The following is a 24,508-nucleotide window of genomic DNA, read 5'->3' as shown; positions in this document are numbered from 1 at the left end:
TCTGACCCAGTATTGCAACTTCTTATGTTCTTATGTTCCTTGGCTCTGGCCTCGATGGCCTCCTGGAGGAGCAGGCGGGTCTGGAGTACTGGCAGAGAGTTGTTGGAGGGTTTTATGATGGTCCCAGAATTAGGCCACAGCATCCCTCACCCTACCTCTAAAGAGTTTCTCTTCAGTACATGGCACGTCAGCAGATCCTTTCTGTATCTCTGGTCAGAGATCCGAGACCTATAGCCATGCCATTCTGGGGTGCTGATTCCCGCTGCAGAGACCCTCAATGCCATCTCAAAAACATTGTAGATTGCACAGACCTTTGTTTCCTACAATCCAGACCCTTGTGCACCAACGACATGAAGGTATCTTGCTGCTGTTGAGGCAGCTGCTCAGTCACCTCCTGCACTTGCTGCTAGATGTCCCATGACTATTGGCTCATATAGAGCTGGCAGGCAGTGATGCAGGCAAAAAGCATGGCACCTTGCAACACCTTCTTCCCATCCATTGCATCTGTGGTTCTTCCCTGGGAGTGCATCCATTGCTCTGTGGTTCTTCCCTGGGAGTGCTGAGGAATGGGTCTGAGAGTGCTCAGCCCCCTTGAGGGCGGATTCGACCACCACCGATTGGTGAGGTAGCTGGTGCTTATCAAATCTGGCCACCTCCTGTACGAGGTAAACCCAGTCTACCTTCTTATTAATGGAAAGCACTGTGAGGAGATGAACCCAGCATCCTCAGACCAGAGATCGACAGTGGTCAGTCTCCATTGCCCCAACCACCGCAACCTCAAGGGAACTGACCGGGCCCACTGAAGTCGATGGCGTGGTGTCCATCGGTGTGGTTCAGAGGACCTTCAATGCCAATGCCACCAATGCTGATGCCAATGGCTCAGACTTCTTTAACCTAAACAGCTGGGCTCATAAGCAGTAATCCTGGACATCATGCAATGCCCCCAGGCAGAGGATGCAAACATTATGAGGATCGGTGATCAATTTGGTCCCTCAGGTATTGAGGGCATCGGCGAAAATCAGACATGGCCATGACAGGGTGAAATAAAAGGAAGTAGGACAGAACAATGGCGGTGGGCGGCGATGACCAGTGGGCACTGAGGCACTGCCACATGGGGGAACCAATTGCAAAAAGAAAACTTATCCGAAACGCCGGAAACCCTGACTGGGGACCTCTATGGGGAGGTTCCAAGAAGGACTGGTGACGGACCAGAAAATATTAATGTGAAAAACAAAGTTTTCCACAAGGCAAAAGCCAAGTTTTTAGAGCTCAATCAAACCTCAAGGCACACAGCTCTGCGGAAAAAAAGAGATTAAAGAGGGACCCCAAGTGAACGTGTGATTTAGGGCATGCTGGGTATGCTCATGTGCCTAGTCAAAGTTTCTACAAACTTTGACACAAGTTTTCCGCATCAGGCTCCATCTGATGATGCCACCCATGTGTGAGGACTACAATCTTGCTGGTCCATGAAGAAACCAAAGCTCTCCACCCATTCCTTCCCTCCACTCCCCACATCATCCCAAAATATGTTTTGGCTTGCCTTTTTTTTTTGTTTTTTTACCTACTGTTGATAGTGAGGTCTCACAGTGCCTGAGAAAAGAAATTCTAGAGGTGCTTTCAGCGGCCATCGGCATGTGGTAGTTGGGTAAACTTGATTTTGGAAGAAGGGGAGGGCTGAGAAAGAGGCAGTACCCATTCCCCCACATGCACCACCACCACCTCTGGCAGTGGGTGGTAATCTTAATTTTTCTTTTTGGGGGGGGGGGGTGTCTGAAAAAGAGGCAGCAAGGGTATTACATGCTGTACCCCTTCCTGCTGTCCTTGTGACCTTACTTTTTATATTTTTTATGGCTGCAGCCAGACTTTTGGTTAGCAGACATAAAAAAAAAAGTAAGTTAGGCTGCGGACATAAAAAACGGTAAGATGATCGCAGGGCCAAGAGGAAGTAGGCGCACAGGAAAGGTTACATGCTGCCTCTCTCAGACCCCTTCACTCCCCTTTTTTAAAAGAAAAATTTTAAAAATGACCCACTGGCAGCAGGAAGCACGAAGGCAATGTGGGCAAAAGCCATGGGAGTCAATGTGGGCCAGAAGAAATGTATCCTGGGGCCAGTTTTGGCTGCAGGCCATAGTTTGCCCACCTCTGCTCTATTGTGCTACAGCATCATGAGTATTCACTCTCAACCACCTTGGCTTTCTCCCTTATTTTTATAAACCGTTCCCACCTAGCCTTATTGGCTGGCCTACTGGAAGACATGTTGGAAACTTTATTTTGTTTTTTCAATTACATCCTTTTGTGAAGTTTATTCTTGATTGCTTAGACCAGTGGTACTCGACCTTTTTTTGGCCGGGACACACATGACAGATGGTTCTCACATGTGTGACACACTGAACATGTGACCATCACGGGGCTAAATGTAAACATGCACTCTGCTTCCACAGGAATCCCCTCAACCCCCAGCAATGAGTGCAGAGCAGAACTAGGGCATTACCCTGTACATCTCGCCATACAAAAAAGATATTCTGGTTCTGATGACATCCCAGTAAAAGCAAAACAAATTCCTTTTACTACCAGGCAAAATAGCCTTCCTTATGAAAAGACAGTAATTTACCACTAATGCATATCCTATTGAGAAAACACAACAAATAAGATTGATACAAATGCCTACATGCTAGTTAAATACCTCACCTCGGTCACACACCCTTTTTACCAAGTACAGAAAAACCACAAATTATAAATATGGAGACAGAAACTGAAATGGAAAACCAAAAAAGCTACTCTGCATGCAGTGCGAACCTGGAGAAATGGAAAGAGAAATATAGCACCTAACTGACTCTCAGGATTTGCAATAATGCACAAAAATTAACCCGCACAAAGTTACACCTGTATTATGGAACACACTAAAACAGATGTACCTACAAATGTCGGTAAAAAAAACCCTTTAAATAAATAAATAGATAGATAAAGTAACAATCCTATCTATCTAAGAAATACAACTATTAAACCAGGCCCTAAACATTAACACATTTCCTATTGGGAAAACAGAATAAGCCAAGCTGCTATAGAGCCCCACACAGAAATAATTGTAAAGCTATACTAAAAATGTTACAAAACAACTGCTGAACAGAATAATATCCAACAATTAAAAACGCATAAAAATTATTAAAACATGTCCAAATATCAATAAATACTTCAAAACAGCAGACATCGCATAATACCCAATAATTAAAATGGCAGTCAATCAAGAAAAATAAATTTAAAAAGCCACCTTTACTTACCCTGTCCAGCAACTCTCCTACTCCTTTCCCTTCCAGGCCAATAGCACTCACCAGAAGCAGCAAGCGCTGCTGAAGCTTTGTCCTCACAGTCCTCTTCCTTAGCGCCCACAACCAGTCACACACACACACACACCCCCCAATTAGACCCCACGTCCAGTCTCGGTCTCTCTCACTCCAGTCATCTTCATAGAAACATAGAAACATAGAAATGACGGCAGAAGAAGACCAATCGGCCGATCCAGTCTGCCCAGCAAGCTTCACACTTCTTTTTTTCTCATACTTATCTGTTTTACTTGGCTCCTATTAACCTTTGGTTCTATTTCCCTTTCACCCCCACCATTAATGCAGAGAGCAGTGATGGAGCTTCATCCAAGTGAAATATCAAGCTTGATTAGTAAGGGGTAGTAACCGCCGCAATAAGCAAGCTACACTATGTTATTCAGCCCTTATTGGTTGTTTTACTTCTCCCTGCCATTGAAGCAGAGAGCTATGCTGGATATGTATTGAAAGTGAAGTGTCGGTCTTCCTCCCCTGCCATTGAAGCAGAGAGCTATGCTGGATATGCGTGAACTATTAGTTTTACTTCTCCCTGCCGTTGAAGCAGAGAGCTATGCTGGATATGCGTGAACTATTAGTTTTTCTTCTCCCCTGCTGTTGAAGCAGAGAGCTATATTGGATATGTATTGAAAGTGAAGTATGCATTGAAAGCCACATTATCTATCAACAAATATTGAATAAGCCTAATAATTGGTAATACCTATAGCTTATGAACTCTTCATTAATTTTACATACTCTTGCCCACCCCTGTTTTTCTTTTGGAGATGGCAGCCCTCCATCCTTCCGCTCCGTGAAGGTGGAACACCAACCACTGGCCACTGGCATCCCGCTCCGTGAATGCCTCTGTGGCTACTGCCGCTCCGTGCAGTGTTTTGCTGCCTCCTCTTTATACACTTCCTCTAGACCTGATGGATCCACAGTGTTTATCCCTCGCCCCTTTGAAGTCCTTCACAGTTTTGGACTTCACCACTTCCTCCGGAAGGGCATTCCAGGCATCCACCACTCTCTCCGTGAAGAAATATTTCCTGACATTGGTTCTTAGTCTTCCTCCCTGGAGCCTCAGCTCGTGACCTCTGGTTCTGCTGATTTTTTTCTGACGGAAAAGGTTTGTCCTTGTCTTTGGATCGTTAAAGTTTTTCAAGTATCTGAAGGTCTGAATCATATCACCCCTGCTCCTCCTTTCCTCCAGGGTGTACATATTTAGATTCTTCAATCTCTCTTCGTATGACTTCCTGACCAGTCTCTCTCTCAATCACACTCATGGTCTCTTATATACAAGCTCTCAATCACAAACCAATGCTCTTGCACCCATTCACACCAGCTCTTACCCAGGCTTCCATTCACACCCACAACACACAAGCTCTCACCCATGCATCCATTCACACTCACAAACACAAGCTCTCACCCATGCATTCATTCACACCCACAACACACAAGCTCTCACCCATGCATCCATTCACACTCACAAACACAAGCTCTCACCCATGCATTCATTCACACCCACACATAAGCACTCACCCAAGCACTCATTCACACCAGCTCTCACTTAGGCACCCATTCACACCCACCACACAAGCTCTCACCCAAGCCCTATTCACACCAGCTCTCACCCAGGCTTTCATTCACACCCAAACACACCAGCTCTCACCCAGGCACCCAGACACACCAGCTCTCACCCATGCATCCATTCACACACAGACACACCCAAGCTCTCACCCAGGCACTCATTCACACACAGACACACCCAAGCTCTCACAAAAAACGTATTCTTTCTTCACTGCAGGAATGGGCTCCAGTTCCACCTCGGCTTTACTCCGGTGGGCCTTCTTTTTGCGCCACCACGGGAATAGGCTCCCGTGGTGGCCTCGGTCGGGGTTGGGTTTCCTCTTCGCCAGCCTTGCTTCGTTGGAGTTCAACTATTCACCCCACTCCTGGGCATTCTGATGCCTGCCTCACCGGCCAATCAAAGGCTGCCTCCCTTCTTCCTACTCCCACTGGTAGGTAGAAGGGAGGAGGTTTCCGATTGGCCTGCGCGGGGGCAGGCAGAATGAAGGAGGCTTCCCATTGGGCAATGGGGGTAGGAAGAAAGGAGGCTTCCAATTGGCCCATGGGGGCTGGAAAAAGGGAGAAGGGAAGTGCAACGGGCAGTGAGACACCAGGAGACGTGACACACCTGCTGGTGTTTGGCAACACACAGGTTGAGAAGCACTGTCTTAGACTGTTTCTAAATTGTTTTTCATTCAGTCATTTGCTAAAGAAGTTTAATTGTAAGTTTTGAGTTAATTCAATCTTTTCTTTTGCACATATGATTATGTAACCAGTATATTTATATGGAAATAAATGTAATGTTCTGTAATTATAGTAAATATGGAGCACAATCAAGGGGATAGCCCATTTTGAAATAGATGATTTCCTTATATCCAAACGTTTTGCCCTTACAACATAACAATACTAATAATAGTGTTATTCTTCCATTTCAATACAAAAAAAACCCCTCACCAGCTACAGTATATGAAAATGTTGTCCAGCTTTGATATTCTCTACTGTACATATAGGAAAGAGCTCTTGAATCTAGAGCTCCAATTTTCTTTTTAAGAACCTATTCAACATAAAAACATACCCTAACATATTAAATTCACTGAATGTGTTTCTAATTCAGAAGTATGATTGGTAAAGCAGCTACATTCACACCTAGACCTCACAGTTTTCACTATATAATTGTACATGCTGAAAGCGCTGCTTAATAGAAACAGCTGTTCTAGGGTACTTGCATCAAATAATTAAGTCAAACGACAAGATAGGTGACTGCTGAGCCAGGCTATAAATTAAGATTCCATTGCTTTTCTGGGAGAGGCCAACAAGTTAGAACAATTGCAAGGAAAGTGGGCTAATCTAGTTTTAATAATCCAGCCAAGTTTCTAAGACGAAGCCTTGATTCAGAAAACTATTAGGATATTGCTGTAAGGATTCTAAAATCTGTTAAGCCTTGCAGTCCTGTGTACAAATTGTATAATGTAGAGGGAGAAAATCACAGTAAGATCCTTACCTCTTTTTCTATTTTAAGAAGCTTTTTCACAGCCACCTCTTTATCCTGTGATATCCATCGTGCTCGGTAGACACTTCCAAAACTTCCTCCACCACAGTTTTCAAAAAACTGTAAGTCGTCAAATTTAATTTGCACAAACGAAGCACTGAGAGACGACATGGCATAATAATAATAATAATAAAATAATAAAATATAAAGTTATGCCACACAAAATCTGCAAAAAAACAAAAAAACAACTAATTTAGTTAATAAGCATACACTGTAGTACACTTTCTATTTTACATCAAGATTCTAGTGTTGCAGGAGCAGAAGTCCAAAAGCTTTGACTAGAGGGCAAGGAAATTAAACCAGGATCAGGACACTCCACTGACAACTCTACTACGTCAGGAGTCTGCACCAATATCTATAAAGCTTGCACAGGTTGCTCGTAAAGAAGCTGGCTGACATAGTATGCTCGACTTTGCTGAAATGCTATCCCAATGTACACAGCAGATCTGTAAGAGGCGTGTGTCACCCAGGTCCCTTTACAGGAAGGACTAACACACGGGAAGTGCACTTTCAACTGTCAGCTTGCATAGCGGTTCTGGAATCCAAGGCATGCAGCCTCTCCACGTTGGCTTCTGAGCTGAAGTGATCACATCGAACATTCCAGCACTGCCACAGATTTCCGAACAGCTAGTGCTGTTCAGTAAGAGAAAAAAAAATGTGTTCCTCTTTGGGAGGTGTGACAGAGAACCTGAACTATATAAAGGATTTCTCTCCAGCAAGTAACCCCCATGGTTTGCAGGTTTCTTTGACAAAGCACCATAAATTGCACAGCAGTCTTCCCGGCTACAGCATAATAAGCACACTTCCAAGAATGGGTTTGTCAGAAAGGATCTGACCATATTTGTGGCCATAGGAACATAACAACGTACTTTCTTGTAGATCATAAGACGACAGCTGTTTATATTGTCTAAGAATATCTCGCGAATATTGATCCTATTACTTGATTCACTTGATTTCAAATCTAAAAATCAAATTCTGCAACCATATAAGTACAAAGATCACTTCAGACATCCATTGCTGAAGTGATCTTTCCCAGTACTGTACAATATTTCGCAAAAGCCCACTTTGTCAGTTTAGTAAAGCATTGCTTTAGCTATCATGTGGCTGCTTTTAAAAGCTTTTAATGTCCATGCTAAACTCTTTGAGGCCAATATTCAGAAAAGCAGCTAACAGAGAATTTATCCAGCTAAATTTAACTGGATAAGTTGTCAGGGATATTCAGTAGGATATAGGTCCCACTGAACATACTCAAATAAAGTTATATGGGTAATATTTATCAGATAACTTTGAAACCTAACCAGCTATATTTGAATATACCTTGTTAGGTTTAAAGTTATCTGGGTTTGTTTCCCAGAATAACTTTAACCTTAACCGGTAATATTCCATGCATGTCCACAGGAGAGCCAATATTATTCAAAAACGTGCATTGTGCATGCTACTTGCCTCAGAAGATCCCCTGTACTAACTGTAGGGGCCAGTTAGCAGGTGAGAGGATGGGAGTGGAGGGGTAAGGATTTCCCAATGAAAGCTGGCTGGGGAGAGAGTCAACTTTCATCAGCAGGGTTCAATCATGAGTGGGGAGGGGAGACCAGTTAGCTTGGGGGATTTACAAACAGCGGCACTTTAGAATTTAGCATTCCTGGTAAAACTTCACCTGGTCCAAGGCTTTACTGAGCATTTATTAATTAGCGTGTGAGCAGAGATTACCACTCCATATACCATTCACATGTTAAAATCCGCATTTGCATGTGACGTTAATTTACATGCATGGCCATGCTAATTTTAGCAGATTCACACTAATATTCTTGGGGACCCTTTTAATGTGCACATTAAGATCTTATGCATAGCACAACTATTCTTAGCAAGTGCAAAACAGCCTTTACTTGCTGCTAAGCTTTATTTTCATAGGTTCCAATTAGTTTTATAAGATGGAAGTTCGGTTTTTCCCTATTATGATTTTCCTAAAAGAAGTGCAAATTGTCGCTAGTTACAAATATTAGTCATAAACCTACCACTGTCTTATAGTAATCTGAATTCTTTCAGTAGTACCAGGATCAAATTATTTGACACCTCCATAGCTACATGTATATTTTCCACATGCTTCTTCCAGTTTGCATGTACTGATGTTAGTTATCTCCATCCTTCTATCAATATTACCATATTCAGGATCTGGGAATGGGTGAAACTGTCTAGGGCTCAGACATGTGACACTTCCCGTTTGTTTTACGTGAGTATGTTACTGGTAAACAATGCAGGACCTGAGAAAGCTACAGGTCTTGCAGGGCATCTGTGGATGGCTCCTTGTGCAGCAGTGAGATTTCCTCTGAATGCCCATGGGCATATTTTTTTTTTAACTGATAGCCAGGCAGGAATCTGCAGCTATTCGTGGTCTTGCACTTTACTGCATAATAAGAAAACATTTATTTGCATTCATTTTTCTGGCAACAGGGCAAGGCATAATTGCCCTCACATAAACGGATATGATGCCCACCCATCTGTAGCTTTCTATTTTTCAGTGCAATGTTTTGCTTTGTGCTGGATGGATATTGAGGAAGCTTTAATTGCCTTTTTTGTTTTATAGTCATGCTATTAGATGCTGATTCTACAGTAGGACAACCAGCTGGAGACAGAACTGGAGACCAAGTGCAGAGAGGAGATGGAAGCGCCCCCCCCCATCCCACCAACAGAAGCTAAGAGAGGACCCTACGGATCCCAAGAGGAATCAACCATCTAAAAGGTACAACTAAAAAAAAAAAAAAAGACAATTTGAAGTACGGTAGTATTTTTGTTACCTGACAATCTTCAATATCTACATCCTCCCCCTATGTATGTTTCTAACTATATTAAATCTAACCTACTTCATATATGCAGACGATGTGCAGATCCTCTCCCCATAAAAGAGTCTATCACAAACACATTAAAAACCTGGGACAACCACCTTCAGAAGATAATACAACTTCTATCACAAATGTCCCTCAACCTCAACCACAAAAAAACGGAAATCCTCCATATTACACAACAAAACCATCTCAACTCTCAAAGACAACAACCCAGCCCCGTCCACAGATGGTAAAATAATCTCCTCAGTCAAAGATCTCGGTGTACTCATTGACAACGAACTCAGCATGAAGAAACATATCAACTCAATAATAAAAGATGGATTCTTTAAACTTCAGATTCTCAAAAAAATCAAACCAACTGCTATATGCCCAAGACTACAGAACCGTACTCCAAGCACTGCTATTTTCCAAACTCGACTATTGTAATGCCCTCCTCCTGGGCCTTCCATCCAATTCTCTCAGGCCACTGCAACTACTCCAAAATGCAGCGGCAAGATCGCTCTCAAACACCAAAAGATCTGAACACATCTCACCAATCCTCAACAACCTCCACTGGCTGCCCATCCCACACAGGCTACAATACAAAGTACTAACACTCATCCACAAAGCACAATACACTGAAAAATTCGACTGGCTGAGCCCCGCTCTTCACTTTCAATCCACCCAGAGAACCCTCCGCTCCATCAACACTGGACTCATTCCAACTCCCTCACCAAAAATGGCTCACCTAACCTCAACAAGGGACCGATCCCTAACAGTGGCAGGACCAACACTCTGGAACAGACTACCACCTCAACTCAGGCACAACCCCACAACCCAATCATTCAAAAAGAACCTTAAAACATGGCTCTTTAAAAAAACATACCCAACAACCAGCCATCACCCTCCGCCCACAACACTAAGATAAGCCCTCCTCCCCCTCCAGCACACTTATCACCCCTCCTCTCTCAAATCTCTCAAAGGACCGCTGAACCCCATACCCCCCAATTAGCATCCCACCCCCTTTAAATAACCCCCGATCTTCCCCCAGACCTCAGATCCTCCCTCTTCGCTCATCCCACCCCCCTAGATCCCTTCCCCGCTAGGGACCATCACACCCCTCGCTCTACTACACAACAAAACTTCTCAGGTCTCACAGAGCTTACTGCTTGACTACAGATACACACCTAACTCAAATTCCCCCCCCCCCCCCCCCCAATCCCTCTCCTCTATTCCCTCACACAAGATCACAGCCTCAAAGGTCACGAAATTACAGTAGAATCAAAAGACTATCATTTGTAGAGAAGTCTCCCCCCCCCCATATCTCAGTGTAACATGCCTCTCCCCCATATCTCAATGTAACATGCCTCACCTATATTCACTAGAAATTATATAGCGTTCAACCCCAACGACAAGTTATTTTATACATATGTTACGAAGTTTTAATATTTTTACTACTACTATTAGAATTTATATTGCCACTTCTATCATAATTTATATTGCCACTTATGACTCTCCTCAGACCATCTTTATTCATGTCACAAAGTCACAATGTAAAATAATATGTCTACATTTAATCCTATATCCACTTTAACCCTGATGACACAAGTTTTTCTGTTACATATGTTACTAAGTTCAAATGTTTTACTACTTCTGTTATAATTTATACTGCCACTCATGTCTCTCCACAGACCATTTGTTATTCATGTTACAAAGTTTCAATGTAAAATAAGATGTCTATGCTTAATAGATTCTCTGTTACTCTGTAAACCGGTGTGATAATTCTAATTGAACATCGATATAGAAAAAACAAACAAACAAACAAACAAATAAATAATGATTTTGAGTAACTTTTTTCTTATTTTGTGTATAGTGTCAATTCTTGTATCTGTGGCAGTGTAAAAGCATGAATGATGGTCATGCGTGCAAGTGTATTGTGATGAAATAGACCCCATTGTCCCAGTATCACTCGAGATAACCTGAGGACAGGAGAACGGAGGAGTAGGCACCAGACAAGGGCAGTTTTGCTTGCTAAAGTCAAAGGCCCCCAGAGCAAGTAAACAGAGTAACGACTGCAGCCCCCATCAGAACATCCAATGGGGCTCTGGGCAGTCGGCAGAGGCTCCAATCTCACACTTGCGACTAGTGAGATATATAAGAAGAGCCTAGATCATGAAGGAAAGGGAGAAGGAGCTGGAATGGAAATGAAGTTCCTGCTGTATGAACCACGGCCAAGCAGCCCCAAGGATGCAGACTCTGAATTTGATCCAGGCGAGGAACCAATGTAGACAGAAGGAGAACTACAATAAAAAGGGAAGTGAAGTGCTTGTGATTGACAATTTGGAGCTAGGTATTTTTGGGAAATGCTTTCTGCTATAAACTGTATAGCAGGCTAGGGAACCCAAGACAAACTATGCATGGGAATACTGAAGTTCTTTTGAGAGTATCTTCGTGTGTATAATCATACACACGAGCTGAGAAGCCCTTTAAATTTCGGAGCCACCCTGCGGCGTCGCGCACTGGGCGTCGCGCCCGAAGGAGCGTGACCTAAGGGGCCTGCCCCTTAGCAAGCCCCTTGGAGAGCCCTTGGACCCAGGACCTGCACCTCTCCCCCTCACAGACGACTTCATTACCAACGCTTCAACCGCTCGAATCACAACAATCCACCATCTTCTCACTCAGCCAACCGCTCCCTCAGACATCCATCAAGCCTCAGTCAGCATTCACCCAAACCTCATTCAGGAATACTCCTTCACTCATCCAGACCAATCATACATACTCCAGCCATTGACATGACAGCATCACTCATCCTCCACGATTCTTCAGGAACTCTCTACTAACTTTTCCCAGCATACCTCAGGAACTCTCCAAACCTCATCACAACCATCACAGGTCCTCACTTACCTGCATAACTCTCTTACCTCTCTTACCTACGAGACTCTTCATCATCGTCGAAGGAGCAGGAGAAACGGCCGCACAATCTGTGCAACAGTCCCGTTCAGGATAAGGCCACATTATTACTCTCACCCCCACCTCTGAAGGGCCCTTACAGACTATGCGACAGCCACCACTCGCTGCCCTGAGACACACAAATCAACACCCCCAAGTCGAATTCAACCAAATAGGAAACTACTGCCCCAGGGACCGGACTAATTTGCAACGTCAGGGCATTTAGTCCCACTACCAGACCACAGGCACCGCGCGCCGGACGTCTTGCCCTCATAGCGCCGCCTCCAAGGATTACCAGCAAGTGCTTCCAACCTAGGACTTAGACTCAGAACTCATTCTAGGCTACAGTCCTAAGTTCCTAGGACTCAGACTATCTCTCTATACTATATATCCCATCTGTGCCTTCCATACAGCACTAACTTCCTGCCCTTGCACTACATCCCTTCAACACTGCCACAAAGATGCACCTCTTTGCCATTCCCATAATCAAGAAAAAATTAAGAAAAACACATACAACCTGCATCTCATCAATCTACTCGACAACAAAGGTTAATCCCTATCATGATATCTCCAGTTACAACAACTCCTGGGTCTCTCCCTTTTCATGCTAACTCTATTCAACGCTCAGTCACTTTCCAAAAAAAAATACGCATCCTCAATGATTAGCTTATAGAAGTTAACCCTGACATCTGTGCAATCACGGAAACTTGGTTAAAACCTACCGACATAGTATTAACGAACCAGCTTCCCACACAAGCTTATGACCTCATCTCTGTCCCTAGACATAAAAAAAAGGAGGAGGTCTCCTCATTGCAGCGAAAAAAGGACTAGGCATTACCTTACAACATTCTAACTTCACCACCAAACTCGAATTCTCCCTCTTCAAAGCCGAACAACTACAAATATGCCTCATCTATGCCCCTCCAGGAACTTTAGACTCTGACCCCTCTCTTCTGATCGAGCTAATAGCCAAATACATCAATGCAGACAAACCAGCAATAATCTTGGGTGACTTCAACTTGCATGTTGACACTTATCCACAATCTACAATTGTGAAACATTCCTCTCATCTCTCAACCATATGGGTTTCACTCAAATTGTCAATAGCCCCCACCCACAAGGCAGGACACACATTGGACCTCATCTTCATCAACGACAGCTTTTCCATCTTCTTCCAATCCCAACTGCTTGCTAGTCCCCTGTCTGACCACAGAGTCATCCACACGACCCTCAAGATAAAAGACCTCCCACCCCCGAGCCTCCACTAAAACCACCATACATTTCAGGAAACCCTGCCCACTGGACTCACTCACTGAACAGATCTCCAAAGAAATAACCTGCTAGACCTCACAGATGCAACCACAGCCACTACCTCATGGATCAACCTCACCAATAAAATTGCGGATCAAATCTGCCCAACGACCACCAAAGTAATACAACCTGCACTTGACAACAGAAAACCTTGGTTTACACCTGAACTCAAATCGCTAAAACAAAAACTAGAAATAAAGAACATAGCTGGAGGAAAAACCCTTCCACCTCCTCTCAGGCTACCTATAAATCCCTCCTCATCTCCTACAGAAAATGCCATCCACAAAACCAAGAAGAGTTTTACGTAAAAAAAATCCACAATTTCGTCTTCGACTCAAAGGCACTTTTCTCATATGTCTCATCTCTTACCAAACCATTACCTCCTCCCATTCCAGACCACCAAGCACTCAACAAAGCCAACGAACTGGCTATTATTTCAAGGCAAAAATCTCCAACCTAACTAGTGCTCTTACAACCCACAGCTCTTCACCACTACCCTACCACACAACCCAGCCTCAACAAGTTTTCAGTCTAGAGTCCTTTGAACCCACCTCCGCTCTTGAGATAGAAAACACCCTCAAGAAATTCAAGCCATCCTCACATCCTTCAGATCCACTACCTACAAACTTGCTCATCACTATCCCGAATACCATCGCAAAACCACTAGCGGAAATCATTAATACCTCTTTATCTCAAGGTATAGTACCCAACCAGTTAAAGTTAGCAATCCTCAAACCTCTTCTAAAAAAAACCAAATGCCTCCCCAAAGGACCCAGCTAACTTCAGGCCTATCGCAAACTTACCTATGATCGCCAAACTGATGGAAAAAACGGTCAACAAACAACTTTCACAATACCTTGAAGATCACAACATACTCTCCCCAGCTCAGTATGGCTTTCGTAAATTTCTAAACACTGAATCCCTTCTTCTCTCACTTACGGACACTATCTTCTTAAACCTGGAAAAAAAGCAATCCTACCTACTGGTCCTTTTAGATTTATCTGCAGCTTTCGACACGGTAAATCACACAATACTCATCGATCAACTAGCAAACATAAGCATCAAAGGTTCCGCACTCAACTGGTTTAAATCTTTCCTGAGCAACAGGTTCTATAAAGTTAGGATAAATAATACAGAATCTCACCCTGTCCTGTCAGACCAGGAAGTCCCTCAAGGCTCTTCTCTCTCACCCACTCTGTTCAACATCTACCTCCTCCCTCTCTGCCAACTTCTTTCAAACCTCAATCTCACTCATTTCCTCTATGTGGATGACATACAGATCCTCATCCCAATCACAGAGTCCTTGCAAAAAACTATTACTCACTGGAATGACTGCCTTCAACCCATCAAACAACTACTCTCCAGCCTCAACCTAGTGCTGAACGCCAACAAAACTGAGATGCTCATTATCTCCCATGACTCTCTCACCAACCAAGCAAACATCGCTCAAACCACAAGTTTAAACATCAACTTCTCACCAGATGTCAGGAATCTAGGAGCTTGGCTGGACAATCAACTAAACTTAAAAAAATTTATAAACACCACCACAAAGGACTGCTTTTACAAACTGCAAGTCCTAAAAAAGCTAAAACCTCTCCTTCACTTCAACGACTTCCGCCTAGTTCTACAATCCATTGTCCTAACAAAGATCGACTATTGCAACTCTCTCTTACTCGGACTCCCCACCAACTCAATCAAACCCCTACAGATGGTCCAAAATGCTGCAGCCAGAATACTTACAAACTCTAATAAAAGAGAACATATCACACCCATTCTCCGCAACCTACACTGGCTACCTATCAAATACAGGATCCTTTTCAAAGTCCTCACTATCATTCATAAAACAATTCACAGCATCTCTCCCATCAATTTAAAGACACAACTTCGACCGCACAACCTCCTCCAGACCCATCAGAAGCGCATACAAAGGTACACTGTATGCCCCACCTGCAAAAACATCAGTAAGGAAGAGAGCTCTATCTACTGCTGGACCCCACCAATGGAATGCGCTCCCCCAGACCTACGACTTGAACCCAGCCATCCTGTCTTCAAAAAAAAAGCTAAAAACCTGGCTCTTTAGCCAAGCTTTCCCAGACACATAAGGAACTCACTCTATTCAGTTATTCTCTCCAACGCCACCCATTATTTTACTTCATATTTACTCCCCTGTCACATGCTTCCCTCCCTACTACTTCGTTCAATTGTCAACTTTAAACAGCTTCCTTCTCTGTATAATTGTTACAATTTGTATTTGTATTTAATATGTCTTAATCGTTTTATTTAAAAGCCTTGGGTTAGTTTCAAAACCTAGAGAGAGTTACCACATTATTGTTCTATGGAGTCGTTCTGTTTAAATTGTTTCATGTAAAGCCCTGGGCATTTACTTAAGGCCTTTGGCATTCTCTGTTCCATGTAAACCGGATAGGTTTGTATCCCTACAAGAATTTCGGTATACAAAAATTCAAAATAAATAAATAAATAAATAAATAATCAATAAGTAACAAATGTTGCCAAATATAGTAACACTTCTATCATCAAATGGGTCCAATGGCAAAAATAATTTGAAAATAGACTCTATTACATATTCCTATGTTTAAATCCTTTTTAATTTTTTATCCCATCTAACCAAGAGGGTCATTTACTAAGGACTTTTTCTATAGACACAAAATGGGAGAACTTTTAGTAAATGACCCTCCAAGCTTGGTCATTCAGGACAAAATCACCTCCCACTAGGATAGAGCAGTTATTTTCTCTTGGTCAGAGACTAAATATAGGTTTTTCCCTACCAAGTCACCTTATTCTCCAAAAATAAGAGACCTAGAATATGGATAGTACCATCAGAAAATAGAAGGATAGAAACACAGAGCCCGATTAACTCTTTTCATAAGTGCTATTATGGTTTTTGTATGTTTGGTGGAACCTTGGGTGCTGTGGAGATGACCACGCCCACGGGAAGGAGCCCCGTGAGGAGCACTGGGCTAGACTCGCACTACACATACACAGGCAAGTTCTTTTGTTATACAGCTTGTGGAAGCCACCAGCGGTGGCAATAGTGAGGTAGATGGTAGTTGCAGTCTCAGGGACCTCGGTAGAGGGAGCCCTTCTCCCTTGGATGACGTCTGGAGGTTCCACAGCAGGGATTCCCAGAGGAGTACTGCGGGGAGATAGTCTGATGTTAGAATACTCACTAAGGTGTTAGCTGCAGCTGCGATTCCACCAGGTATGTAGGAGGTACAGGCACCGAGGCAGGGAGAGCAGGCCCTCGAGGAGCGAGTGCCTGATCCCTGTAAGGCACCTGAAAGAAAACAGAGGGTTCCCGAAGAGCGTTTACCCAAGTTAGTATACCCCGAAGGGCAAAAAGGAAAGCTTCCTGCAGGCAGCACGGAAGCGGCTGAGTAGCGTAGACAGGAACGGATTTGAGTCCTTGCTAACTCGGAGAGCTAGCAAATTGATGAGGGTAATATACCCGGATGGCGTGACGTCAGCATGAGGGAATGCGCTCAAGGTTTGCGCCAAGGGTGGTACTGAGACGTGGGTTGCGCACGCAACCTAGTAGGTCCTGGGAGAAACAATAGCGGGAGGCAACGCCAAAGCCGTACTGGGGATGCCAGAGAGGTCAGCAAGGAGACATGGCAGTAGCCATCTTTCCAAGGTGAGCGTGAGGAGCCGCAAACAAGGTGAGGAAAGCGGGGTGAAGCCGTCGAAGATCAACGAACGTAACAAGTACATTACTGTTAGACTTCGACTCCTGAGGAAAGGAGGAGTTAGCAATCTGTTAATGCTTCGACTCCTGAGAAAGGGAGGAGTTAGCAATCTGTAATGAATCTGCTCCTGTGGAAGGAGGAGTAGCAATCTGATATGCTCAGCTCCTGTAGAGGGAGTAGTAAACAATCTGTTAGGGTTAGACTGTAGAGTAGCAATCTGTTATGAATCTGTTGCTGAAGACTCCTGATGGAGAGGGAGTAGCAATCTGTTACCAGCAGAGTGCTTGGAGAGGGCACTCAGCTGTAGAGGAATGTAGACAGGTAGATCCTTGAGCCAATGGCAGATGACTGCGCACCCAGGAGGATATCCTGAGAGGGACCACCGGCTAGGCTTGAGTACGGAGACAGACACAGATAATTCTTTTATTAGACAGGTTAGTAGAACCACCAGAGGTGGCAATAGTGAGCTGATATGCCCGACAGGGCTGAAGTCCCTCAGGTACTGGAACAGCGATTCCAGGGTAGCTGAGCTGTAGAGAAACTATAGATAGTGCGTAGATAGGGTGTGCTGTGTTCATAGCCAGAACTAGATGACAAAACTCACATAAGGTCTTTAGGAAGCTCAGCAGCTGGAAAGGGTCAGGCCCTCGAGGAGCGAGTACCTGGTTCTAGGGAAAGCTCTGAGAGAGCAATGGTAACTCACAAATGTCTGTATCTGCGATAGCTTCCAGGCAGTAGAGAATCTTCAGAGTGTTCAGGAGACTCAGAAACCAATAAATAATCCAGGTGTAAATAGCAGCTGTGGGGGAGAGAGTAAAAGGTGTAATCCTGCTCTCCAGGATGGAGGGCCCGCCAGATATCCAGCAAACGGAGTTCCTGGCATAAAATAATTTACACCCTGTCGGTGCTTGTTACACTCTATGGCAGTGGTTCTCAACCCTGTCCTGGGGACCCCCCCAGCCAGTCGGGTTTTCAGGATATCCACAATGAATATGCATGAGAGAAAATGTGCATGTTATGGAGGCAGTGTATGCAAATTTTCTCTCATGCATATTCATTGTGGATATCCTGAAAACCCGACTGGCTGGGGGGGGCCCCAGGACAGGGTTGAGAACCACTGCTCTATGGGTTTTGGAGGTTTGCAATCCTCTTGCCTGTTCGCAACCATATTAAAATCCCCACCTATGAACAGCGCGTGATCTGAAAATTTGGCAAGAATTGCTAGCAATCGAGTAAAAAACTCATGGGTATAAGTATTGGGAGCATAGATATTACAAAGCACTACTTTCTGCTGATTACATGTTCCTTTTACAATAATATATCTGCCCTCTGTGTCTTGCCACACTCTCTCAGATTGAAAGGGTAATTGTTTGTGTATTAAAATAGCCACCCCTCTCTTCCTGGAGGAATAGGAAGAGAAAAAACATTGCCCTACCCACTCTCTCTGTAATTTAGCGTGCTCTTTTGCCGAAAGGTGGGTCTCTTACAGAAACACCACTTGTGAACCCATCTGCTTAAAGGACGTCAATAATTTTTTTCTAAGGGGAGAGTGCACTCCATCCACATTTAGAGATGAGATTTTTACCGTCGCCATAGAGTAGAGACCATCAGTGTATAGCCCCGCCATTGCATACGGTTTATCAATCTCTCTGGTCCCTGGGCCCCCCCAGCTTCGGCCTCCGGGATCATGTGGCACATACAGCAGAGTTAATTGTACAGTGTCTAGTGACCATCCACCCACATCTGAGACAGTTCTGACCTCTCCTAGCTGCTCCCCCCTGCCACCCTCCCCCCCCTTAACCTGCCACACATATTCCATACAGTCCACACATACGCCCAAATAGTGCCCTGTGGCATCATTCTCTGCTCTAGGAGGCCCGAGAAAACAGCGCCCCCCCACACCAGTCAGGGGTGCGCCATCGTCCCCCTCCATCCCCCCCCCCTCCACCCCAATAAGGCTAAGCATACCTCACCCTCAACTGTAAAATACATTAACAGTAACATTAACAAGGTAAAAGTATCACATGAACAGAAACAAGTAGACCCTGATTATAGGCACCAGTTCCAAACAACCGTGGTTGCCATTAGAGAGATAATCGGGAGGGGGAATCCCCCTTCAGTCCATAGATCAGAGAACACTCATTAAGCTCTGAACCCGACCCTTAAAAACAACCACCTGGTTGCTGCCCCCCTGGTCTTTAGATGTGAATGGACTGAGTAGAATATAACCAGGCCAGAAACAATGAAAGAAAGACAGTAACATCGCAGCCTTATTCTTATCCTCAGAAGGCCAAGGAACAGAACACAGGACTAGTCCTGTCTCCAATCTGTCAGTTTCTTATAAAGACAAAAACAAGGTCCGTTCGCTGCTGTTCAGTAGCGCCATGAAGATAGATCTCTCAAACTGCTCACATTGCAGATAAAGCAATATTAAAGATTTGCCTCTGGAGTCAGGCCAGCCAGAAAATTGGCTGCCTCTTCATGGGAAGTGAAAAAGAGGGTTCTGTTATTGTGTTGGATACGGAGCTTGACAGGATACATTAACGCGAATGACATACCCCGTTTATGGAGTTCCGTACAGGTGGGAGCCATGGCTTTTCGCTGGGAAGCCACTGTAGCTGAGAAATCGTTGAAAAGTAACAGCTTATTCCCTTGATATTCCAGCACATGTTTCTTCCTGTATTCCCTCATTAGTTGAACCTTGTGGAGAAAGTTTAGTATTCGAGCCATAATCGGCCGTGGCCTGGTGCCTCCCTCACAGGCAGGGCCCATTCTATGCACTCGTTCGCAGCGCACTTGTCCCACCAGGGATGGGAGGTCCAGGGCATTAGGGAACCATTCTTCGATAATTTTAAAGAGTTCTGCTTCTGAGACAGACTCTGGCAGTCCTACCACCTTCAAGTTATTTCGACGGTTTCTATTTTCCTGGTCGCCAACTTTCTCTACCAGCGCGGCCTGCTGTGTTAGGAGAAGCTGCACTTGCCTTTCTGTCTGTGCCAGCCGGTCATCTTGGTCCCCCACGCGATGTTCAACATCATCGAGTCGCTTAGCCTGCCCCTCCAGCACACTCTTAATATCGTCCATCGCAGTCTGTAATTTAATTAATCACTCATCTAAAGCTCTGGAGACTTGGGACGATATTTGCAGGAGAACGTCCTCCGAAATGGATGCCAAATGTTTCGCGCTCTCGGCGCCGGTCGCCATTTTGGATGTGGAGGCTCTTCGATCCACACAGGCCCGTGCACTGCAATGGCGTATCCCCTAAACCGGGCCTCGAAACGCCCCAAAAACTCGGCGATCGGAACCTAGATGGCTTCCCATTACTGCCACAGGTATTTGATATGGGGTTATAAAAAATCTCCGTAGATGGTGAGGGATGAAAAGGAGGGGGGGGATCACGGAGCTCTTAGCTTATGCTTCCATGTGCTGTGACGTCATCCCCAGAAGTCCCCCTGGATCTAATCTTTACAAACTTCCTAATCCTTTCAGATCCCCCAACATGTACACCCATCCCCTGGTCTGACCACTTCCTCATCAGAACTACCTGTTCCATAAAAAAACACCTCTACTCCCACATGCACAAAAAAACACCATCCACTTCAGAAAACCAGGTAAAAGGGATGATCTAATCTCAGCCTTCTCCAATGAACTTGACAAACTAGACTTGACTGATTCTGACTCCGCCCTTTCATCCTGGAATCACCTCACCAGCATTATTGCCAATAAAATCTGCCCATTACAATCTAGAGAAATAAACCCCTCACACAACACAAAAAAACCCTGGTACACTCCCGAATTAAAAACCATGAAATACAACCTAAGAAAACAAGAAAAGAGATGGCGTAAAGAAGCCTCTCCTGCACAGCTTGCAAAATACAAATCCTCCCTCCACATCTACCGAGAGACATTAAACAAAACCAAATGGGATTTTTATGCCCTTAGAATCCACCAACTACAATTTAATGACCGAGTCCTTTTCGAATAAGTCTCAGCCCTAACTAAAACATTACCCACCCCATGCCTGATTATGACGCCAAAACTAAATGTGAAGACCTCGCACTATTCTTCCACGATAAAAACACCAAACTATTGACACGCTTTTCATCAACCCCTTCATTCACCAGAACTCTCCCAAAAAACCCTTCCACTGAACTAAATACCTTTGAGACCACTGCTGCTTCCGAAATAGAATCTATTCTAAAGAAAATGAGACCATCCTCACACCCCTCAGACACAATCCCCACTAAAACCCTCCTGTCCATCCCTAATATAGTAGCCCAACCTATAGCCGACATTATAAACAGATCTATCAAACTTGGCACAGTCCCAAACTCTTAAACAAGCGGTAGTTAAACCCATATTAAAGAAACCCAAACTTGACCCTGCTGATCCTGCCAATTATCGCCCTATCTCTAACCTACCCTTCATAGCAAAAATCCTAGAAAAAAAAAAAACAGTTGATCGGCAACTAACCGACTACTTAGACAAACATCATATTCTATTCCCATTCCAATACAGATTCCGTAAATATCACAGCACCGAAACCCTCCTTCTTTCCCTAACAGATTACCTCCTTAAAGGCCTGGACAAAGGCCACTCGTACATCTTGGCTCTACTAGACATATCCTCCGCCTTTGACACCATCAGCCATAACATTCTAATCGAATGCTTCAGTGAAATTGGCATATCTGGAGTTCCTCTTCGCTGGTTCAAATCTTACCTTAGCAATAGGCAATACAAAGAAAAACTAGGAAACAGTGAGTCTAAAGCAATCACCCTGACACGAGGTGTCCTGCAAGGCTCCTCTTTGTCATTCACCTTATTCAATATATACCTACTATCCCTCTGTCACCTCCTCTCTGAACTTGGTCTTCCGGATTTAATATATGCGGACGACTTACAAATCCTCATACCTGTGACGACACCCTACCCAAAGCCATTAATACATGGGAAACTGCCCTCCTCTCAATCAACAACCTACTCACCAACATCAACCTTGCCCTCAATACAACCAAAACAGAACTCATGACCATCTCTCCACAAAATGTCACTATCAATTTCCCCCCTCTCTACACCCCCCCACCCACAATTTCCTTTTCACAACATGTACGCAACCTAGGCGTTACACTAGACAACCAAAATAATCTTAAAAAATGTATTAACTCCACACTAAAAGATTGCTTCTTCAAACTTCACACCCTAAAAAAATTAAAACTCCTTCTACACCTCAACGATTTCAGTACAGTACTCCAATCCACCATCTTTTTGAAAATTGATTACTGTAACGCTCTCCTCATAGGCCTACCCAAAAACACAATCCACCCCCTCCAAATGCTACAAAATGCTGCTGCCTGCATTCTCACTAGTACCAGCAAAAACGAACATATCTCCCCTGTCCTCAAGGAACTGCACTGGCTTCCAATCTCATCCCAGATCCTATACAAGATCCTTACCATCATACATAAATCCCTACACAACCAAAATATGCAATGGTTCAACGACTCCTTACTATTTCGCACTTCCACAAGACCCACCAGAAATCAATACCTGGCAACACTACACACCCCGACACCCAAAATCACTAACCTCTCTACCACCAAAGATCGTGCACTTTCTATTGCAGGACCTGCACTATGGAATACCATGCCTGCCGACCTACGCCAAGAACTCTGCCCAAAAAAATTTAAACAGAAACTAAAGATCTGACTATTCAAGCAGGCATATACCTGAATTTCTCTCTCTAACCCCCCTTCTCGCAATACATTCTATACTATACACCCCTTCCCTTCCACCTATCCCCTCTCTTCGTAACTTCCCATGCCTTTCACTATGTTAATCTTTTTGAAGAAATGCCTCCATATCATACTTCCATCTCCCCTGACACACTACAGCACACCTCTCCTCCAAAGCTAACTCCTACCTCAGAAATGCCTTCCCCTCCATTGCTATACCTTTTTTACTGTAAATATTTGGATACTGTAGATACTGTAAATATTTAGTCATTCTTTCCCACAGTTACTGTTTTAAATTTAGTTCTAACTTGTTTTAAATATCAGTTCACTGTAAAGCCTTTTACACTACATTCATGTTCTGTGTAAACCGATGTGATGTTCCCAACGAATGTCTGTCTATAAAAAATGTTAAATAAATAAAATAAAACATCATTTCCCATGTCAAAACTGAAGAAAATCCTTTCACTTTAAACCGAAAAAAGGGCCCAGTGTTGAAAAAGGACCATATTCAAGTCACCTGGAATAGAAGATGGCTGCAGCAAGGGTAAATGCAGCTCAAGCCTCTCACAAAGTCAGATATCAGTGAATAAGCAAAGATGAATTTTCAATGGACCTGAATGTGGAAGTCGCTAAGATGGTGTGATATACTTCCATCAGTAGTGTGGCAGGCCCCAACCAGAGAGGGGAGCAACTGCTTGGCTCAAAAAAAGGGTGCTTTCGGAATACCCAATCCATGGGAAGGCATTGAGTGCTTATTACCCAAATCAGCAGATTTAGGTATGGAAGAACTGGATAACAGAGCTTTCTTTCATTTTAAGTTAATAAAGGAGAGTGTGTACCCACTTATATATGGGCACAGTTGGCAAGTCATACGAGAAATACAATTAGAGCTGTCTGGGTCACGCTGAAACTATAAGAAGTAAGGAGGCACAGCTGCAGTTGCACAGACCTGGCAATCAGCAGAAGAGATGAGAAAAATTTGATGAAGCCTGACATGCCTATGGAGAAGGAAAAACGCCCCTAAACCAGTCTAAAAGCGCTGGGTAGAAATAAGAACAAAATGATGTAGTTTTCATACTGTATCAACACCAACTGGCCAAACCGGTCGCCAATCGCCTAAAATGAATAGTTCAATGGTTGATGATTGTCACAAGGGCCACTCATGTGGCAGAACACTCTGCAGAAGTGATCCTCCAGAGTGTTGGATATTCCAGAAGAGAGGAGGCTGGTAGGAGAAGTCAACGTTTGCATGCGCACCCCTCTCTCTTGAATGCTTCCTTGCAGAGAAACTACGATTCTGCACTTCCCTGCTTCTTGATATAAAACAAAGCAAACTGCTAGACTTTTAAATTAAGATGCTCTTCCCTCCAAGGAGATGTGTGAACTGTGGAAGGAGGAGAAGTCCATTAACTGCTGTTAATCAACTGCTATTAATCAATCCAACTGACTTAGGGAATGGCCTCTACTATTACTGGCATCAGTAGCATGGGATCTTCTTAGTGTTTGGGTACTTGCCGGGTTCTTGTGGCCTGGTTTGGCCTCTGTTGGAAACAGGATTCTGGGT

At 44.0% G+C, this 24,508-nt stretch overlaps 1 protein-coding gene across 1 annotated transcript in view; it reads right to left on the bottom strand.

The window, feature by feature from the left end:
• MAP3K20 (mitogen-activated protein kinase kinase kinase 20) overlaps positions 1-24,508 on the bottom strand; it is a 492,577-nt gene that overhangs the window by 418,901 nt on the left and 49,168 nt on the right. The window contains exon 2 of the mRNA XM_029605800.1: positions 6,382-6,595. Coding sequence (XP_029461660.1) covers positions 6,382-6,540 — 159 coding nt within the window. The 5' untranslated portion in view covers positions 6,541-6,595. The remainder of the gene's footprint in view (positions 1-6,381; positions 6,596-24,508) is intronic.

Source organism: Rhinatrema bivittatum, chromosome 6, assembly GCF_901001135.1.
Source record: "Rhinatrema bivittatum chromosome 6, aRhiBiv1.1, whole genome shotgun sequence".
Lineage (NCBI taxonomy): Eukaryota > Metazoa > Chordata > Amphibia > Gymnophiona > Rhinatrematidae > Rhinatrema > Rhinatrema bivittatum.
The sequence above is the reverse complement of the archived record's forward strand: the minus strand, read 5'-3'. Positions and strand labels throughout refer to the sequence as shown.